The 21,113-nt window shown below is 49.2% G+C and overlaps 1 protein-coding gene across 2 annotated transcripts in view; it reads right to left on the bottom strand.

Annotated features, from left to right (window-relative positions):
• The window catches only part of FLI1 (Fli-1 proto-oncogene, ETS transcription factor), a 133,828-nt gene that overhangs the window by 60,977 nt on the left and 51,738 nt on the right, over nucleotides 1-21,113 (bottom strand). For both annotated transcript variants that reach the window (XM_006072380.4, XM_025286401.3), the window contains exon 2: nucleotides 2,792-3,003. In XM_006072380.4, the coding sequence (XP_006072442.1) occupies nucleotides 2,792-3,003 (212 nt within the window). The remainder of the gene's footprint in view (nucleotides 1-2,791; nucleotides 3,004-21,113) is intronic.

Here is a 21,113-nt window from a genome sequence, read left to right as displayed (position 1 = left end):
GAAACCAGAGCCAGGTAGATACTACGTCTGGTCTCCGGGGTCTTCACGCAGCTCCCCTCCAGCTGGTGTCTGGTGTGATGGGAGGAGCCTTGATGGAGCTGGTGAGGGGGTTCTGAAAACTGATTTCTCTGGGCAGGGGGGGACCTCCTCTGCCCAGGATTCATATATGGCAGTGCTTGAGGCTTCCCTGCAGCATAAGCCATTAAAGGATTTTGAGCAAGAAAGGTAAATGTTTTGAAAAGAAGACTCAGGCTGCTGTCTGATGAGGAGACGTCAGAAAGGCAAGAGGAGGAAGGAGAAGAAGGAGGAGGCTCCCAAATGGCCTAGAAGGAGAGGTGCTGCTGGCAGTGATGGGTGGGCGGTGGAGGTGAGCAGGGGTTGGACTCAGGCTCCAGCTTGTCCAGCGGTGAGTCTGGACTGTCAACAAGCACTGGGAGTGCCATGGTCAGGCCCGTGTGGGAGGCCTTGCTGAATGCTGTCCACGTGTGGGGTGGGTGCAGGTGGGTGGGGAGGGGATAGAAAGAGTGGCCACGGGGCCAGGATCAGAGAGCTGGGATGCAAGGCCAGCTCTGCAACTTTGAAAAGGATTCACTGCACCTTTGAATCCTTAGGCAAGTCATTTACCCCCTCAAAGCCCAATATGCCTCTCTAGTTGTTCAGTCGCTAAGTTGTGTCCGACTCTTTGTGAGCACATGGACTGCAGCATGCCAGGCCTCTCTAGGTCAAGATGTAAATACAATATGGACCTCATGGGAGGCAGATAGAGAGCAAATGGTGATGTGGAAAGATTGACAAACTCTGACTTCCTTCCACAGAGAGTGAGTCAGTACCCTCGTTATCTCTGTGGAGGGACTCACCAGACAGGCTCCTGGCTCAGAACCCCTACTGCTAAGTCACTTCAGTCGTGTCTGACTCTGTGCGACGCCATAGACGGCAGCCCACCAGGCTCCCCTGTCCCTGGGATTCTCCAGGCAAGAACGTTGGAGTGGGCTGCCATTTCCTTCTCCAATGCATGAAAGTGAAGTCACTCAGTTGTGTCCGACTCTTTGCAACCCCATGGATTGCAGCCCACCAGGCTCCTCCACCCATGGGATTTTCCAGGCAAGAGTACTGGAGTGGGGTGCCATTGCCTTCTCCGAGAACCCCTAAGCCTCCCTGAAATCCTCTATGCCAGCAAGGTGGCTGTCCCAGGGGCTGGTGTTGGTTAGTGGGGTTGTAGTGTGGTGGGGCCAGGTGTATTCACAGGCAGCTCTGAGACCAGGACCTTCTGGGGGGGTGCCCACCACATGAGCACCCCCTTCTCCTGCTTTCTCTAGTCTTGTCTGCTCCTGGACCTCATCTGCCAGCACAGGTAGAACTCTGTAGTGATGATGCCCAGTCTAAATTCCAACTGCATCCCCTAGTAGTATCTGATCTGTTTCCAGTAACTCATAGACGTGTTTATCTGATGTCCTACTTACTGATGGCTCCTGATGCATCTCACAGGGTGCTGACATCCTTTCTCAAAGCTTTTCCTCCTCCCACCCCTCTGGGTGCCACTGGCACCGTCCTTCTTGGAAAACACCCAACCTTTGCTAATCTTCGATTCTTTCCTCGCACAAACCCCCTTCCCACCCCACCCCCTGCCCCCAGTGCAATATTTATCAACCTGAGTCCTGTTAATTATCCCCTTGATATGTCCCTCATGTGTCTTCCCCTTTTCGTTTCCACAATCAGTGCCATGACTCTAGTTCAGAATTTTGTAATTTTCTACCTGGAATATTTCACTAACTTCTTATCTTTCTGACTCTCCCCTCCCCACTCTCTGTATACAATGATGCCCAGCTTTCAAGTGTTCAGTCACAGGTCTGATGATGTTCAAATGTCATGTCAAATCGGCATCTGCAGGTGGAATAAATTCCCTGTTTTCTTAGCCAGCCAATCAGGGCTCCCTTGGTCTCTGTTTTTATCTCCCTGTGCTTGCCTGATGTTTCGTGAACTAGACTAACATTTTCTCAGCTTTCAAACTTCACTCGTGATAGTCACCCTCAGGATAGCCAGCACTTTCTGAGTCCTGGGATGGGTCACTTCCTAGGCCCTGCCCTGGGACACTTCTACAGTATCAGGGTCGACCCTCTTAACGAGCCTATGGGAAACTGATGCTCCAGCCGTGCAGAAAGGAGGCAGCTGGTCCTCAGAGGGAGCAGTGACTGGTCCACAGGCAGAGCCAGGACTCCAGCCTGGGCCCCCCGGCCCCCTGGTGTGCTCTCCCTCTCTGCGGTCCTCTCCTGTCCATCTCTATGATCAAAGTCTTACCAGCCCTGGGCAGCACCGAGTCCCAACCCACTTTCCAAGTGTGCCCTCCCTCGAACAGGGAGCCCTCAGATTTGTTCATCTTTGTCATCATCCTAGACTTTAAATCGAAGGATGGTTTGCTGATCTTTGCTCTGATGAGACCCACCCAGAGAGGTCAAGTATCTTCAACAAGAAACAGAAGAGTATCTTATTACTGAATTATCCCCAAGAGGGGCGGTGCCTGGGCCTGACATAAAGCAGGTGTTACAAAAGTGTCTGTTAGTGTCGTGGGCCTGAGGGCTGCTTTGGGGCCCAGAGAACCAGAGGCCTTCCTGGCTCTGTGCCGCCCCACCCCAAGGAGCCCTCTCACCCCAGCTCACTAAGCCTGGCTCAGTCGCCCGGCCCAGCACCAGAGCTCCGTCTGCCACAAACACACTTCCCGCCAGATCTCTGACTCAGCCCCAGGCCTCCAGCCTCCTCCGGCCCCATCCCGGCAGCACGGGTCCAGCGGGCTTACCTGGACCCGTTCATGTGGTCGTACTCGCGCTTGACGTTGACCCTCACCGGCTGGTTCATCCACTCCTGCTGTGGGGGGAGGGGGTTGATCTTGTGGGGCTGGCCGTAGTCGGGGCTCCCGGAGGCGGTCATGTCGGCCTTGGGGAGGTGGGCCGCCGCTCCGTACGCGGAGTCGAAGAGGGACTGGTCGTCGCTCACCACCGACAAAGCCTCCTGGAGGGCAGAGAAGGACACAGAGCCCCAGGTCACTCTTTAGCCAGTGTCACTCTTCACCACCCTCCCTGGGAACCGGCGGGCTGGCCCACAATTATGCAAGCTTGATGTGTTCTTTGCAGATGACCCTGGGTGAGGAGGGAGTCTGGGCCGTGGAATGGGGACCCCTAGGAGTGTGTTCCTCCGTTGGTTCTGTAGGCTGGGACCCCCAGAAAGGAGGGTGGGGAGGCTGAGGCCAAGAAGAATGGTTACACAGTACACACATGTCATGTTGGAGTGGTGCTTGAAACAGATAGATGGAAATGCCCCTTCCTGGCCAGGAAGCCGCCAAGCTACAGGGCATATGAGAGGGAGCATTGCTCTTATAGGTGAGGCCAGTGAGACCCACCCGGAGAGGTTAAGTATGTGGCTCAAGGTCACACAGGGGAAGGGTGGGGCCCCTCTCATTTCGGTTTCCTTCTCTGTAAACAGGCATAAGAATAGCTTTTTCAGAGGTGATGGGTGATTAAATGAGAAGACCTTGGTACAGGTGTCTAGCTTGTTTGTTTAGAGGTGCTCCAGGATGTGCTGAGCTTCTTACATATCAGAGATCCGGGTAGGGGACTGCCTGCTTCCCTGGCACAGAGTGCTTCATCATCCCTTCCTGTCTGACTCCTTGAGATGACAGTTTCCAGTCTTAAGTGGGATGATTCTGCCCACCCAAGAAAGAGGGTGGAGTCTCAGCTCTGTGGATGTTGTGGGGGGCGGCGTCAAGGCTGTACTTCCCACATGTGCTATCCCATCACCTGCTGGGACGGGGGAGATGACAGATGGAGAAAGGCAGCGTCGCACTTTCCAGACATCTACCAAGCAGAGCAGGGTAATGAAACTCTCCCCTCCATCCCGGTCACAGCAGATCACAGGGACCAGGTCATGGCCTGGGGTGTGGTGGTCACTAGGTCACACAGTTCCACCAAATTAAGTTGATCGCACTTCAGAAAAGGAGGTCACAGTCTATAATCTAGGATTAATTATAATCGATATCATCTGTAATTATGCAATCTGTAATCTTGGAGATGAGATGTAATATTATGGGAGAAATGCCCGGAACTGTCGCTGGTACATAGTGACACCCAATAAAGTTACCTTTGATGGTTATCAGTTTCAAATAAAGGTTCTCTTAGGCCAGCAGGTCTCTCTCAGATCTGATAAGGTCTGAACTGTTCCCTTAAAATTTGTATGTTGACACGCTAACCCCAGTTCCTAAGAACCTGTGTTTGGAGATAAGATGTTTAAAGAGATGACTGAGTTGAAACAAGGCCCTTTGGGTGGGTCCTAATTCAATATGGCTGGGAATGTAAATTGGTACAGTCACTATGGAGACCAGTATGGAGGTTCCTTAAAAAACTGAAAATAGCACTATCATGAAAATGAATGTGATGCAATCCTATTCCTGGGCATGTGTCTGGAGAAAAACATGATGCAAAAGGATACATGCACCTCAGTGTTCATTGCAGCACTGCTTACAATAGCAAGACATGGAAACAATCTAATGTCCATGGACAGAGGAATAGATAAGATGTGCTCCATATATACAATGGAATATTCCTCAGCCATTAAAAAGAAGGAAATAATGCCATTTGCAGCAACATGGATGGACCTAGAGAGTGTAATACTGAGTGAAATATCAGACAGAGAAGGAAAAATATCATATGACATCCCGTATATGTGAAATCTAAAAAGAAATGATACAAATGAACTTGCTTACAAAACAGAAAAGAGACTCGAAGACTTCGAAAACCAATTTATCATTGCCAGGTGGAAGGGATAGTTATGGAGTTTGGAAACATCACATACACACTGCTAAATTCAAAATGGGTAATGAACAAAGACCTACTGTATAGCACATGGAACTCTGCTCAATGTTATATGGCAGCCTAGATGGGAGGGGAATTTGGGGGAGAATGGATACATGTATATGTATGGCTGAGTCCCTTCACTGTTCACCTGAAACTATAATAACATTGTTAATCGGCCATACCCCAAAACAGAAAGTTTAAAGTTTGAAAAAAAATTTTTTTAATAAAAATTTTTTCTATGCAAATAAAAAAAAAAGAAGAAGAAGAGAGTATCTGGACACACAGGGGACACCGGGAATGGTAGGCACGGCAGGACCACCAAGTGGAGAAACAGCAAGAAGGCAGCCATCTGCAAGCCAAGGAGAGAGACCTCATAACCTGCCAGCACCCCAACTTGGGACTTTCAGCTTCCAGAACTGTGAGAAAAAAAATACATTGCTATTGCATGAACCCTGTCAGTGGCATTTTGCTGTGGCAGCCCTATGACACTTTTGCCCCCAGACCTATAAAATTACAATCCACTCTACCAGCTAACTTTCTCCCAGGGCCATTCTCAACCCCAGCAGGAGGATAGCCATACTTCAAAGGGAAAGGCTCTTCTGTGGCTGTTTCCGGCTGGGATCAGGGAAGAATTACTGGAACACAGTCCAGGAAGTCTGCTCCCGCACAGGAGGCTTTGCAGAGTATAGACATGGCCAGAGACGGCAGTTTCAAAGCTGAGCTGCTGGCAGAGTCTGGAAAGGACAAGGGGGTCCCTTGACTCAGACCTGAAATCAGCTGGGTTCCTTCAATTTCCACCAGCTGTCCTATGCCATGCTGTCTTCTCTTGCAACCTCTTTGCTGTGAACCCTGGTTTTGCCATCTGCTTTGTCTGCTGACTTGACAACCTGCTTCTCTCCTTCCTGACCTGCCCTCTGCAGGGATAATGATGCTTGTTGTCTTTTGGCCCTTACCAGAGCATCACGAGCCCTGGTCCTGCCTCCCAGGCCTCCTGGCTTCCATTATTTCTTCATCTTCTCCCCTAACCCAGAGGAAAGGAGATGGAACGAATGCTTTAATTGGAAACTCCTAGATTTGTGCATGATCAAGAATGCATGTGAGCCACTCTCCATGCAGACAAAGATACCTGGTTCCATGTTCAGAGGAAAGCTGTGCTTCTGTCTGTCAGCAACTATTTGTCTGTTGGTTATTTTATCCATTGTTCTTTTCAATTAAGGATCCGCCCTGACTGCACATCCCAAACCAGGGGTACGGATAGCCAAGCACATAGTGGTTCCAAGTTGAAAAGTGTGGCATTGTTATCTTGCAGAGGGCTGAGTGTGAGCCCATGAACTTCCTGGGGTTCTTTCTACACCAGAAGCCAGGATGCATTACCAGCTAGAAACTATAAATGCCCTTTTGGTGATAGAGGTGGTAAACATTCATTAGTTCTGCTACAGAAAGAGACTATATACCTAAGGAATCAGGCATTGTCTTTGGCCATGGAGAGTGGGTCACATGCATGCTTGATCATGCACAAATATAGGAGTTTCCAGTTAAAGCATTTCTTCCGTATCCTTTCCTCTGGGTTAGGGAGAAAATGAAGGAATAACAGAGGCCTGGGAGGCAGGACTGGCGATAGTGATGCTCTGGTAAAGGGCGAAAGACACCTAGCATCATTATCCCTGCAGAGGGCAGGTCAGGAAGCAGAGAAGCAGGGCTGTCAAGTCAGCAGACCAAGCAGATGGCAAAACCAGGATTCACAGCAAAGAGGTTGCAACAGAGGACAGATAAAACCAAGCCAGGGTTTCCACAGGCTGACCATGGACAGACCTCTCAAGTAGATGAGAAAGAATACTCTATAGAACAAAGTGCAGTGTGGTAAACGGTACAAAACTGGTTAAAACTCATTTTGGAATAGAAGTTTCCTTTAGTTCACAAAGAAAACTCCAGTCAAGGGGCCACATCATGGGAGGAGAGGACCCTGGTTTACTCCAGGACATATCTCCTGTCCTCTGTCCAGTCCTGCCAGCAATTTCCTCTGCTTTTCTCTTTCGGCCTCTTTCCTCTGTCAGCATATGCCCCCTCACCCAGTTCACCCTGCTCATTCCCCTGCCAGAGCCAGCTCCCTTTCAAGCTGTAGACAACCAGAGCTCAGAACCCTCCCAGAGCATCCGTGACATCAGTCATCACGAGTCTGTTCTTGTCTGCTGTGGTCCCAGCACTAGGGGTCGTCGCAGCTGCCCACCATCTGTGGTCCCCGCTCACGACTTCTGCACGCAGCCCCTGCCCCAGGCTCACTGTCCCCGCGGCTGCACTAAACAGGCCCTCAGTGCCCTCCTGTGTCTGACTCTGTGAGTCCTTGTGCTCGGAGCATCCTTTCTTTGCCCTCTTGGCCGGGCGCACATCCAATTCTACCCATTTTGTAGGTGAATGAAATCTTCCTTACTCTGTGAAACCTTCCCTGATAATAATGCCCTCTGACTCACTTGAACTTTTAAAGGCCTAGTGAGAATACAGCTTGGGTAGACGTACATGTGTGTGCGTGCACGTGTGTGCGTGTGCACACAAACACACACACACACCTGTTTGCAACCATTCATAGCGAAATGGCTTTTTTAAACAAATTTCATCACAGTGTGTAGAAAAGAATTGGTGACTGGGAGAAGCTGGGAGAGAGAGAAAATGCAGGAGAATGATTCCTTGCCTGGCCTGGACTGAATCAGAAAACCGAACACAAGCAGGGGGGGACATGAGGACCATCAATGCCAATCATACATGTGGGGAGACCAGGGCCCAGGCAAGCTGATTTGGGATTCAGGTGGAGCATGAGTGCTGGGGTGATCTGCGTCTGAAATAGCAGCGCTTTGCCACACGAGGCTGAGTGCAGGGGCTTCCTGGTGGTCCAGCGGTTAAGACTTTGCCTTCCATTGCAGAGGGCCTGAGTTCAATCTGTGGTCAAGGAGCTAAGATCCCTCAAACCTAGGGCCAAAAAACCAAAACATAAACAACAGAAGCAATATTGTAATAAATTCAATAGAGACTTTAAAATGGTCCACCTGGAAAAAAAAAATCTTAAAAGAAAATAAGCCTGAGCGCTTTGAGGGTGTCCAGAGACCACAGCCGCAGTACAGTCTCTGTGGCCAATGGCAGGTCTCCTCTAAACTGCTTTGGGGGTGGCAGGTGCATTTCGGGGAGACAGACATAGAACAGGAAGACACCACAGGGGCACAGTGTAGACTGAGGCTGCCATCGTATTGCGCTACAGCTTCATGTCCCCACTGGGGGTCCCAGAAGTCCCTGGGGGTGATCCGATGGGTGTGGGCACCAACGGGCTGCTTTTCTCAGCTGAGAAGGCAGACGGATCAATGACATGCTTGTAACTTATTACCTGTGTGTGGCTGTTGCTATTTTCTCCATGTCTTAGAAGCTGTTTTGTTTGTTTTTGTTGTTGCTTCTTGTATAGTCTCTCAGTCATGTCTGACTCTTTGTGACCACATGGGATATAGCCCCCCAGGCTCCCCTGTCCATGGAATTCTCCAGGCAAGAATACTGGAGTGGGTAGCCATTCCCTTCTCCAGCGGATCTTCCCAACCTAGGGACTGAACCTGCGTCTCTTATGTCTCCTACATTGGCACATGAGTTCTTTACCACTGAGCCGCCAGGGAAGCTCAGAAGCCATTTACTTTTACTTAAATACTTAAAGCTTATAAAAGTTTCAATGTGAAAGTCTTTGCTGTTGCTAAGTCGCTTCAGTCGTGTCCGACTCTCTGCGACCCCCGAGATGGCAGCCTACCAGGCTCCCCTGTCCCTGGGATTCTCCAGGCAAGAACGTTGGAGTGGGCTGCCATTTCCTTCTCCAATGCATGAAAGTGAAAAGTGAAAGTGAAGTCGCTCAGTCGTGTCCGACCCTTAGCAACCCCATGGACTGCAGCCTACCAGGCTCTTCCGTCCATGGGATTTTCCAGGCAAGAGTACTGGAGTGGGGTGCCATTGCCTTCTCCGGTGAAAGTCTTTACTAGTACTTAAAACTCTTTACAGGAATGAGTCCACAGTTGGTGTTCTGTTCTTTTATACTGAGGGATGGTTTCTAAATGTTTAACTCTGGGAGGATGGGCTGAATATAGAAAGAGTATCAGCATGAAAGTTCACACACTACTCTCAGAGTGGCTGGGTTCCTTCAGTTCTCCATTTGACCTTGGGAATGACACTGATCCCTTCATTCAGAGGGAGACAAGTGATTCTTCAAAGACTTGTTGAGTCTAGGTTGCCATAGAGCACCCTGCAGGGAAACTGCCTTTAGTGGGAAGGACAGAAGGCAGGGCCCTAATCCCAGGTGTGGCCTCAGTCTGAGGTCTCTCATGGTCCCCATCACTGTCCCTGCGAAGTCAGCCCTTAACTGCTTAGTAACTGGATTCTACGAAGCACATGCCTTCTCTCTGTAGCATGCTGGGAACAAAAAGCCTGTTCATCAGGATGCTCTGGCCCCTCACTACTGCATCCTAGAGCCAGAGGGAAGCACAGGGCTCTTGGACTCCAAATAGGGAAATAGTCGAGCACATCAGTATCCTACTTGACCCATTTACTAGGGCACTCAGGCAAGGGAAACGTCTTGGCGCGGCAGCTTGAGTTCCAAGCTAACAGGATGGTAATACTGGCTGTAAAAATGCTGACCAAACCATGTCAGCCTTCCTTCCCAGGATCTCCTGCTGGCTCTGGGAGCCTGCAGACATGCACAGCCAGGGGGCACTTGTCTTGCTGCAGATTCTCCTTTTTATCCAATTTGGGTAAGCTTGCCTTAAATACACATCACTTCTAATACATCTCATTACAGAAGAGAGATCAAAGTAGCAGACGATTATCGTATTATTTATTAAGTGCATGTTTCCTTGAGCGATCTAATTTAATTCTCCCTGCAATTCTATAGGGGATGTGCTGTTATCACCTCTGTTTTTTTCTGATGAGGAAATAGATACTCAGAGAAGTGAACTAACTAGCTCAGGTGACACAGCAACTGAATGTGACCTGGGATTCTAATTCAGATCTGCTGTCCGGGCACTGAACCACGACCATCCACCTCCCGGTTAGACTGTCACCTCTTTGAGGGTAACTCTTATGTTTGTTGAAACATACCTAGAGCCTGATCTCCCGAGTCAGAGATTTGAGTTCCAATCCAAGTTCCATCAATTACTCACCAATACACCACCCAGTGCAATTCATTTACAATTTACAAACGTCATTTTCTCATCTGTAGAATGGGGATAATAACAGTCCCTAAGCTGGCAGATTTAGAATAAGTATAAAATGAGATAATATAAATGAACTCCCTAAATCAAGTGTCTAAAGTTCTCCCAGGTGGCTCAGTAGTAAGGAATCCACCTGCCAAATACAGGAGACACGAGTTCAAATCCTGAGTCAAGAAGATCCCCTGGAAAAGGAAATAGCAACCCACTCTAGTATTCTTGCCTGGGAAATTCCATGGACAGAGGAGACTGTCAGGCTACAGTCTAAGGAGTTGCAAAAGAGTCAGACGCAACCGACATGTTACTAAAGTTCTTAGGACATAGCAAACAAACAAACAAAAAATGTTTTTAGGGACTTTCCTGGTGGTGCAATGGCTAAGACTCCACACTCCCAGTGCAGGTGATCCAGGTTCGATCACTGGTCAGGGAACTAGATCTTGCGTGCCACGACTAAAAGATCCCGCGTGCCATAACTAAGACCCCCGTACAGCCAAATAAATACAAATAAAATTTTTTAAAAATTCAAAAAGAAGTACAATGCTGAGAGATTCTATAGGAATGCCATGGGAACCTCTGGGTTGGAGATGCGGTTTGGAGAAGGGAGATAAAACCAGAGAGGTACCTCCTTCTCAAATGTGTTGGCTACTTAAAAGCAACCAAGTCTGTCTAAGGTTCAAAACGAGCAGGTTTGGAGATAACAGATTTGAAATGTGGATTCCACAGACTTCTAGAGAAGAGAGCGTACTTCTTACTCTGTGCTTCTGCTCCATGCAAACCATCAGATCGTTTCCTTGCAGCCTCAGTCTGCTCTCTCTTTCTAGTTTCTGAATTCAGGCCTCTAGGAGGCACAGACGAGGCTCAGAAATCATCCTGCGAAAGACAGGGGCAGTAGTAGCACCCACTCATCCCACTGTCCCTATATCAGTCCTACAGTAAGTATCAGAAGAATGCCGGCTGCATGACTGTGAATTCATAAATAAATAAACTTCCCTTATTTCGGAATTTGTCATGTATACATTTTGTTTCTTCTCTTTTCCTTTTTTTTTTTTTAAATACCAGCAGATGTGTCTCCCACCATTTGTTTTCCTTAGATTAAGTCCAGGCTTATTTTCCACGCTCACATCAGTTGAGTGATGGTGGGGGATGTGGTCAGAGCCTGGCCACATGACGGCCTGGCTGACATTAGTGATGAACTGAGGACTGCGTCCCCAGACAGCTTAGCAGAGATGGAGGCAGAGAGGGAAAAGCCTCTGGAGCAGCCAGCAAAGGCTGAAGAGGGTGATGTGAGATGTCCCCTATTCTCTGCAGGAGGGCAGGAAAGAAGTGTCTGCTATAGTCCATGTGCAGGAAGGACACACAGGAGCCACAGCGATGGGCCAGATGGAGTCAGAGAAGGAAGAGACCCTGATTCTTATAATGAGGCTGAGTGTTTATTTCTAGCACAGGGAATGACCCAAAAGACAGGGCCCCAGACCAACCAACCCTACACTGGTTCGCTGCCCACCTCTCCCCGGTGCTGCCCCAAGTCTTGTAAGGACAACTTTCGGTGGCCGATAAGCTGTGCTAGAGGCAATTTGAAAAGATGTCAAAATCAACCAGACTGACTTCCCTGCCGCTCGCTGCCTCTGCTCCAGGAGTCCAAGACTCCCAGACCAGGCCTCTGGAGAGCTAATCCCTGGGTCACCACAGGAAGCCACGAGTTGTGGCTTTTTATTACATTCTTTGCATAATGACATAAAGTCCCTTCTCCTGGCAGCCAGAGAGCATATACAATGCAGACAGGATTCCAGGGAGCAAAGTCCTCTGGCTTCTCTGTTTTTGGAAACCAGCAGGCTCTGCAGCAGTGTGTGTGGGGGCAGGGCAGGGCGGGGCTGGGGGTTGTGGGGGGGCCGTGGACGATGCTCAGCACAGTCACAGCTGACGTGTCAGGAGAGATGGCTCCTATGAGATTGCTCAAACCTTCGGCTTCCTCCTCCTTTTTAGCAGCCAGCCCTGTGCCTGATTCTAACTGATTTTTTTCCAATATAGGGAAGGCAGGTGCGAAAGGGAAGAGGAGGCACATGTTTGGCAATGATGGATCAGGAAGAAGGTGAAGACATCGATCAATCACTCAAATTGATCTGAAAGCTCTTTAGCACAGAGCAGTGCAGGTGCTCCCACTCAGGTCAGGAAGGTTGTCTTTGCCCCAAAACGGCCACAGCAGTATTTCCAATCTTGGCCACTCCCCACCAAGAGGCCATGTCTATTCCCCTCCCTAGGAACACAAAGGAAACTTTATGATACCTCCACAAGTGGAAGGTGGCAGGGAACTTCCCTGGTTGGTCCAGTGGTTAAGCATCCACCTTCCAATGCAGGGAATGTGGGTTCAATCCCTGGTTGGAGAATTAAGATCCCACATGTCACGAGGCAACTAAGCCCACACACCACAACTAGAGAGAAGTTCGCACACCACAGTGAAAAATGTTGCATGCTGCATCTAAGACCCAAGGCAGCTGAGTAAATTAACTATGATACGTATGCACGCGCGCTCAGTTGTGTCCGATTCTTTGCAACCCCAGCCAGGCTCCTCTGTCCATGGAATTTCCTGGGCAAGAATACTGGAGTGGGTTGCCATTTCCTTTTTTCAGGGGAATCTTCCCAACCCAGGGATCAAACCCACGTCTCTTGTGTCTCCTGCCTTGGCAGGCAGGTTCTTGACCACTAGCGCCACCTGGGAAGCCCGAGGATGTTAGGATCTTCCCATTATTGAAAAGAAACCCAAGTGTCCAGAGGCTCAGCGCTTGCCTTAGATCCTTCAACTAGCGATTCTCCAATCTGTAGCCCAACTGCAAAGCTCTTCCTCAAACTGTTCCCAGTTTGGCAACTCGGTCTCGCCCCATCCTGGGTTGTGTCGCATAGCCAAAATGCCCCTGGAAACTCAGAGTGCCAGGCTGATTTTTAAAGTAGCTTATTGAAATCTCTAATCCCATCCCTACCCCCATCTCCAGTCCTCCACCAGCCACCTTGTCACTTAAATCTTCACTAACTGGGGAAGTGGGGGCTTCTGCTATGACTGGCCCGGCGAAAGGCAGTCAGCCAAGTTCTTAGAAGATGGAATTGGAATCCTTTGCAGATGAAAGTACTTTATTTAATGGAGTTTAATAAATTAAGGGAATGAACCTAAGTGCGTTCAGAGGAGAGGGGCTCGGCGTTCCATACAGGCAGGCCACGTAACAGAATCCAGAGCCGGAGGCCCCTGTTAATCATAGTCTCCCATTAGAGGCTTTTCCACGTCTCCCGTGGGTCTCTACCTTTGCCTGTTGACATTGAGTTTTCACAGTCACTTTTTTGACCATAACCACATTTAAAGGGCATCTCTAAAGATCAAAGTGAAAATCTCCTCCCACGGAGAACGAGTCTACTGCTGAAAAGAAGAAAAGTGCTGAATGTGGAAACTAACAGGAAGGCGGATTGAAGGTTAGTCTGAGCTCCAAGAAGGGAACATTTTACAGTATGTTGACCTTTCTGTGTCTTTACAGTGGGTCTGGCCACACTTCAAGCTGCTTTTTCTCAATGACAATGGGGAGCTCGAAAAGGCCAGCCATGATCTGCTGTGTATAATTTGACAATCCAGGGACCACACCCCTCTCCAATAATAAAGAGTGACCTCATCACAGAGGTGGACCTCAACGTGTCCAAGGGGCAGGGCAGCATGAGGGTGGGATATGAGGGCTCACCCTGGTTGGAAAGCTTAGATGGAGCCCGTGAAATCAAGCCTGTGTTCTTCTGCCAGTTTTGATGGACTGGAAGGGTTAAATAAAGCCCTGCCAGGTACAAAGGGATGATGATGAAGAGGAAACTGGCAACCATCAAAACACAACCACAGAAGCCACGGGAGACGCTGGTAAGGAAGGCATTCGTCCTGGATAATGGACCAGACATAAGGTCCCAGTAGATTTCACTGCTCATCGCTTGCACTGGGACTGTATCCTGCCTGGCTGCACAGCGGTGGCTGCACTCGTCATTAACAATACTGGAAGCTTCCATATCGGTGGCTGAAGGCCACTGCTCTGACCTCTTCCTGCTCTCTTCTGCCCTGGGGATGAACTAAAAGGTCAGGATTGGCACAGCAGGTCCTCCAAGACTCAGCTCCAAGACAAGAGGTTGATGCCCTGGTGCCCCTATGGCACCACATGGGTGGTTATATATCAGAATGTTTTCCCTGCCCTGGAGTGCGTTTTTCTGACTGTGGAGGTGGTGGCACAAGAGGACAGTTGAGGATCTGGATGGGCTGGGAGCAGCCTTGTCCCCCAGAGGATCCCTGAGCAGGTTTGCTGCAGGAGAGGTCAGAGGTGAATGGGTAAAGGAAGCAAACCACTTCACCACTCTCTTCACTCCATAGTGTGATGCTGTAAAGTCTGTTTCAATAAAAGGCACAGTGTGCCAGCTGCGACAACGCGGGCTTTTATTGGCTGTGCAACTTCGGGCAAATTACCTAACCTCTTGGTTCCTGGAAAATTTTAACTGTCTTCCACTGAACGTTTAATGCTCTTTGACGATGATGAATGGCTGCAGTGCCCTGACCACAGAAAGCTGAAAGCTTGGAAGCAGCAGCCTGGTGGGGGTGGCTGCAGTATTTCCTCGAGGCGTCCGAATTCCCCCACCGTGGGGGTGATGGAACAGCCAGGGAGAAGGGACATGGTCCCCTTGGGCTTGGTCTTCGTGGCTCTGGCCTGGTAGCTGGACCAAGAGGATCTCAGTCTGGTCTGTGATGACCAGGGAAGAGGGGGCAGAGGCAGCTCTGATCTGAAACGATGGGCTCCCCCAGGGGGAAGCAGACTCTCAGTCTACCAGCGGTGATGACACTTTCTGCCATTGTTTGCAAACTCGGGGAGAGGAGGAAATGTAGGCAGTGTGTACCCTTAGGAGCTTTTCCAATTCTAGGAGTCCTGAGACCTTTCTCATCCTTTCTCTCAAAGACCAAGAGAAGCAGCCCAAAGAGAGAGACCACGTCTACCGTAATCACTGCTTGCATCTAGCAGCTTGCACAGTTCCTGGCACACCTAGTAGGTGTGCAAAAGATTTTTCGGATGGATAAGAACCCCAGAGCATGATGGGAACCCCAGAGCACGATGAAAAACACCGAGAGCCTCGCTCCCCACCGCCAGTGCCGCTGCCACCAGCCAGCCTTCCCACTCGCTCTTGGCCATGAGACATTAAGCCTTGCACCCAGGCTTGTCCATTTTTTCTAGCCAGCCACACCCCATGACCATTTCTTGTTCATGTTTAAACATGAAGCCACTGACCATTCCCCCAACCCGCCACCCCCGACAAGGACTTGAGGTCCTTTTCCTAGAAGCTGTGATATTATCCGCTGATGTCCTCATGTGATGGTTTCCATGGCAACGGGTGCCCTCATAATCACAGGAAGCCCAGGAGGAAACAAGCACACAGGGGCCCTTTGCTCTGTTCTTTCAGCTACACCCAGGGAGCGTCCTGGCAGGAGGACAAAAACAAAACCAGCCTCAAGGAGCAGGCTGTCAATGTCCATGAGCCCCGCTGGCCCTGTCCAGAGAGAGAGAGGAGTCCACTTCACCTTGATGGAGACCCGGGTCCTAGCACAAGACCCCTTTTGACTTCACTTCCCTCAGGGCACTGGGCAAAGAAGAGCCCGGATCCATTTCTTGGTTCTTCATGGCTGTTTCCTCTTGGTGACTCGTGCCCAGGAAGCCACACTGGGTGACCTTAGGCCTATCCCATCCTGACTGTGCAGGATCTCTAACTTTCACATCTGCATGGGTCACTCTACCCAAGGTGTCTAGTCCTTCTGTGGTCCCAGGGCATACGGTTACCAGGTTGCTGCAGGCACAGGAGAATGCAAGTGACCAGAGGAGGTGCCCACGGAGCCTGTCTTCTGGGCTGGCTCAGATGCCCCCGCCCTGTCTCTGCCCACCTCTTAGGTTGGCTATCCTCTGCTCCTCCACTCCATTTGTCCCCTCTATTCCTTCTTGCCTTTCTCATTTCTTTTGCTGCATTTTAATGTCCTTATTAAATGGTTTCTCTTCAAATAAGACCTCTTACCTGTTTCTTCCCAGCACTCTTGTCCTGTAGATGTCTCTATAATACACATTTCTGGATTGTTCTTTGGGTGTCTGCAAACATATGGGCTTTACAGGTGGCTCGTAAAGAATCCGCCTGCCAATGCAGGAGACATGGGTTTGATCGCTGGGCCGGGAAGATCCCCTAGAGAAGGAAATGGCAACCCACTCCAGTATTCTTGCCATGGGAAATCCCATGGACAGAAGAGCCTGGTGGGCTACAGTCCATGAGGTCGCCAAAGAGTAGGACACAACCGGGCAACTGAACAACAACAAAACACCTTTGTGAATACCAGCTTTCCTGTCCCTTTGCTCAATACAGACATCCCACAGAGCTGCCTTCCTCATCCCCTTTGGCTCACTGAATCTCAGCTCTTCACCAAACCTTTCTGGAGGACATACTCCATGCCAGCATTTGGTCCAGGGGATGCAAAGATAAATGAGCCCAAGGTGCTTAGTCTGGGGAGAAGGCTGATATGGGTACAGGGGCTCATGTCGGTGGGTAGGGGGCAGTGAGTAAAGGCTCAGGGGAGGCCCTCCTGGAACAGGTAGAGCCCAAGGTGGGTGGAGGGGACCTTCCAGAACACCTGGAGTTCCATCACCTCCTCTAGGAAGTTTCACCCTCCTGCAGTCCCCTGCAGTAAGCTCTCACTCTGCTGAAATTTGTAGTACTTTTTTTTTTTTTTTAAGATTTTTTTTAAGTGGATCATTTGTTACAATATTGCTTCTGCTTTATGCTTTGGTTTTTTGCCCAGAGGCATGTAGGATTTTAGCTCCCTGACCAGGGATCAAGCCCGAACCTCCTGCACTAGAAGGTGAAGTCTTAACCACTAGGCCACCAGGGAAGTCCCTGTAGTACTTTCTGACTCATCTCCGATTCAATACTTTATTCTAGACTGCCTTGTCACATCGATTTTATTTTTTTTTAACTCTTTCTGGATATGGTAGTTTTTCGTACGCTGATATTCCGTCTCTCCAGACAGCAAATCCCACGTGGATGGATTTTCTTCATGTTTTCTGTAGACGTTATTCAAGCTTTCAGACACCTTGGCTTCCTCACCCGTCAAATGAACACAATGACAGAAATGACTGCAAAGTGTCCGGCTGAGCACGAGTTGAGGTGAGGGGCTCCTCACTGTGTCCCTGCTCTGAGCAGAACCATGCCGTCCCCTTTGAGATTCGGTTTCTGACACCACTTGTCAGTCCTGAGATGCTGTTATTCAGTCACTAAGTTGTGTCTGACTCTTTGTGATCCCATGGACTGCAGCATGCCAGGCTCTGTCCTCCATTATTTCCCAGAAAGAAAGTGAAAGTCACTCAGTCATGTCCAACTCTTTGCAACTCCATGGATTGTAGCCTGCTAGGCTCCTCTGTCCATGAAATTCTCCAGGCCAGAACACTGGAGTGGGTACCTATCCCCTTCTCCAGGGGATCTTCCCAACCCAGGAATCAAACCCAGGTTTCCCGCATTGCAGGCAGATTATGTACCAACTGAGCCACCAGGGGAGCTCACTATTTCCCAGAGTTTGCTCAAATTCATGTCCATTGAGTCAGTGATGCCATCCAACCATTTCATCCTCTTTTGCCCCCTCCTCCTGCCCTCCGTTTTTCGCAGCATCAGCATCTTTTCCAATGAGTCAGCTCTTCACTTCAGGTGGTCAAAGTATTGGAGCTTCAGCTTCAGTCCTTCCAATGAATATTTAGGGTTGATTTCCTTTAGGATTGTCAGTCCTGTGACTTCAGGCAAATTCTTCCATCTCTCTTTGCCACAGTTTCTTTTTTGGTGAGATAGAGACGATGACAAGACATTCTAACTGATGCCTGGCACATTATAAGCACTCCCCAAGCTTAACCTTCTTATTCTAATTCACAGGTTCTAAGATAGGAAAAGCACTTCATTTCTCTAGGCCTGTTTCTTTTGTTTGTTCTTTAGTCGCTAAGTCGTATCCCACTCTTTTGTGACCCCATGGACTGTAGCCTGCCAGGCTCCTCTGTCCATGGGATTTCCCAGGCAAGAATACTGGAGTGGGTAGTCATTCCTTTCCCCAGGGGATCTTCCCAACCCAGTGATCGAACCCGGGTCTCCTGCATTGGCCAGCAAATTCTTTACTATGGAGCCACCAGGGAAGCCCTGTATCTTTATCAAAACACAGAAGACTGAACTAGGTAAGAGCAAGATGCCTATCATTGATTAGCAGATGGATCTGACTGCCCTGTTTGTCTGGGACTGTCCCAGTTGATGGCTTTTGTTCCAGAAAATGCTTAATAATGCCTCCTTTCACTCTCAAAATTATCGCGGTTTGGCTGATGCACTGTGGGGCCGCCCCACCTGCGAGTAACTCAGAGATGGCAATGTGTGCCTCAGCTCCATGGACCCTCTGCTCACCATCCCCACCGTCCCCTCTGAGATGAGGTGAGGGGATCCGAGGACAGCCTGCTCCCCACACAAGAAGCCAAGCATCGCCCCTCTCGGAGCTCAGACTCTGTCTCCGGTACACAGCTGGCCTCTCGGCTGGCAGCCACCCTCAATGCCGTCACCCACTGGGTTGGCCTTCATCCTCATGTGACTTGAGTGCCAAGCCCAGGCATTCTGGCCCCGGGCCTCCTGTCTCTCAGCGTCCATCTATAGGAAAAGCAGATATTTTGTGAACAAGTCCTGCCAAGGGCTTGCAATGAAAACATCTCCGTGGGGTTACGTGGTGGTATTTCCTTTGTCAGTCTCAGTAAAGCTGGTTGAGCAGAAACCCCAGCTGAAGCCCCCTGACAGTTCCTAGGGCCTTGGGACTGATTTGGTTACTCTCTCTATAAAAGGTACTTAGTGTTTGATTCTTGGAAGCTTCAGGAGGAACCAGCCTTACCCTGTAGGAGCCAGGCCTCTCTGTCTGTCCCAAGGACAGGAGTCATGATGGCTGTGAAGCTTAATCCTTGACGTTCCAAAACCTTACGGGAAATAGGAAACCACCCTCCAAGGTGGTGAAGCCATGAGGACGTGTCCAAACCTCATTAAAAAGCCTCTGGGCTCCTCTCCCTGCTTGGATCCCTTCACTCCAGGGTCCACTGTCGACAGCTGTCAGTTCTGGTGCTGTGACTTCAGCTTGGGTTTCTGCACCAATGGGGTGTCCCACGTTCTGTGGGGCTGGGTGATTCTTATGAAAAGGCTAAAGCCAGTGATGTCAACTTTGCCCTCCTTGGAACCTGTGGTCACCTTGCTCCTTCTAATCCTGAACCAACAAAGGTTTCAGGTCTTCTAGCCTGAGTGTGTTTTTCCTTTTATATATATATAAAACCACTTTTATGTCAACTTGTTCCCCCAAATTGTTTTTTCTCCCTTTTTTTGCCTGGTTTTAAACAATGCTGTTACAAATATTTACAGCATTTTCTTCTGGTAGACAAATATTCTTATAAACTGAAAAAGGGAATTTTATGAACAGACCACATAAAACACGAGACAATGTCCTGAAGGACTTTCTGAAAAGTGTTAAAGATTGTGGAAAGGAGCAATAGATACGTATGCTCTTCAACCTCAGTTTTGTGATAAACTCATAATTAAGAAACAGGGACTTCCCTGGTGGTCCAGTGGTTAAGAGCCCATCTTCCAATGCAAAGAACACAAGTTCGATCCCTGGTCCGGGAAGTAAGATCCCACAGGCCATGGGGCTACTAAATCTGCACAGCACAACTGCTGAGCCCATGTCCTCCAGGGCTGATACTCCTCAACAAGAGAAGCCCACACACCACAACGCAGACCCAGAACAGCCAAAATACAGTGTTCATAACATTCTAAAAAAAAGAATAATTAACAAACAAAGAGCATTTATATAAAACCTATGATCCTTCAATGTAGAAAGACATTGAACTCTTGCATTTGGTCCTTCAGACCAGCACTGTCTAGGAAAACTTTCCGCTACAGGAAACCATTCTCCAATCTACACTGCGCGATGCAGAAGCCACTAGCCCTGGGTGGCTACAAACTTTGGAAACGTGGCCTGTGTGACTGAGGAACTGACTTTTAAAATTTTAGTTCATTTTAGTTAATTTAAATTTACATAGCCACATTGGCTAGTGGTTACTATATTGACCAGCATAGGTTCTAGACATGCGTGCTTGGTGGCTGGACTATATGCTACTCAAACCATGTGACGGTCACTTTGGATATTTCTTGAACATGTCCTGTCTCATTATGGGATCATGAAACATATTTGTCACAAAAAGCATTCTTTCATTGAGGCATTCATTCATCTGACAGATACTGACTGGAAACATGCCTTGTACTAGGCACTGTGATAGAAGTCGAGAACGAGTCCATGGAAAATGGCAACAGAGAGTTTTAATAGCACTTGCTGATTACGGTGGAATTAGGAGATTGGTAGAAACTTTCCCCCACTGATCTGGTGTATCTCTGCAGTGAAGTAAATACTTGCAGGCGATTCTGTGAGCAGAGGGTCCCCTGACAAGCAAGCAGCCTCTCCAAGTTTGCTGTGGAAATCACTGCCGAGGGCGGGGGGAGTTGGTGGTAGGAGAGAGAGGAGGGAGGAAATCCTGAATTAAATAGGTAGAAATTACCGTATGTTGTGAGGATCGAATTAAAAAGGAACAAAGTCTGCAAAAGAAGTCTGGAAAGTGTAAAACACTGCCTTTCATACAACAATCCAAGCCAATGGCTTTCCCAGACACCCCAGTGTAGCATCCTCAAGAAAGTACTAGAACAGCGGAGGAGTGCCTCCTGAAAAGGTGGCAGCGCGTGAAGCAGAGAGATGGCCACTGCGGAGGCAGGGGGATTTCAGGGGAGGGGAGAGCAGTGAACTGAGCAGGAATGTGGTGAGGGGAGGGCGTTAACACTTCATTGCCTGTCAACAAATGTACAGCAGGGACTTTCCTGGTCACAAATAGCCAGCGAGGACCTCCCGAAAATAATTCATCTCGTGTCTAAAGAGCATGCTGCAGGGAGAAGGGGGTACAGACGCGGCACCCCC

The sequence above is a fragment of the Bubalus bubalis genome, chromosome 5 (assembly GCF_019923935.1).
Source record: "Bubalus bubalis isolate 160015118507 breed Murrah chromosome 5, NDDB_SH_1, whole genome shotgun sequence".
In the NCBI taxonomy this organism is placed as follows: domain Eukaryota; kingdom Metazoa; phylum Chordata; class Mammalia; order Artiodactyla; family Bovidae; genus Bubalus; species Bubalus bubalis.
This window is presented reverse-complemented; position numbering and strand designations above follow the sequence as displayed.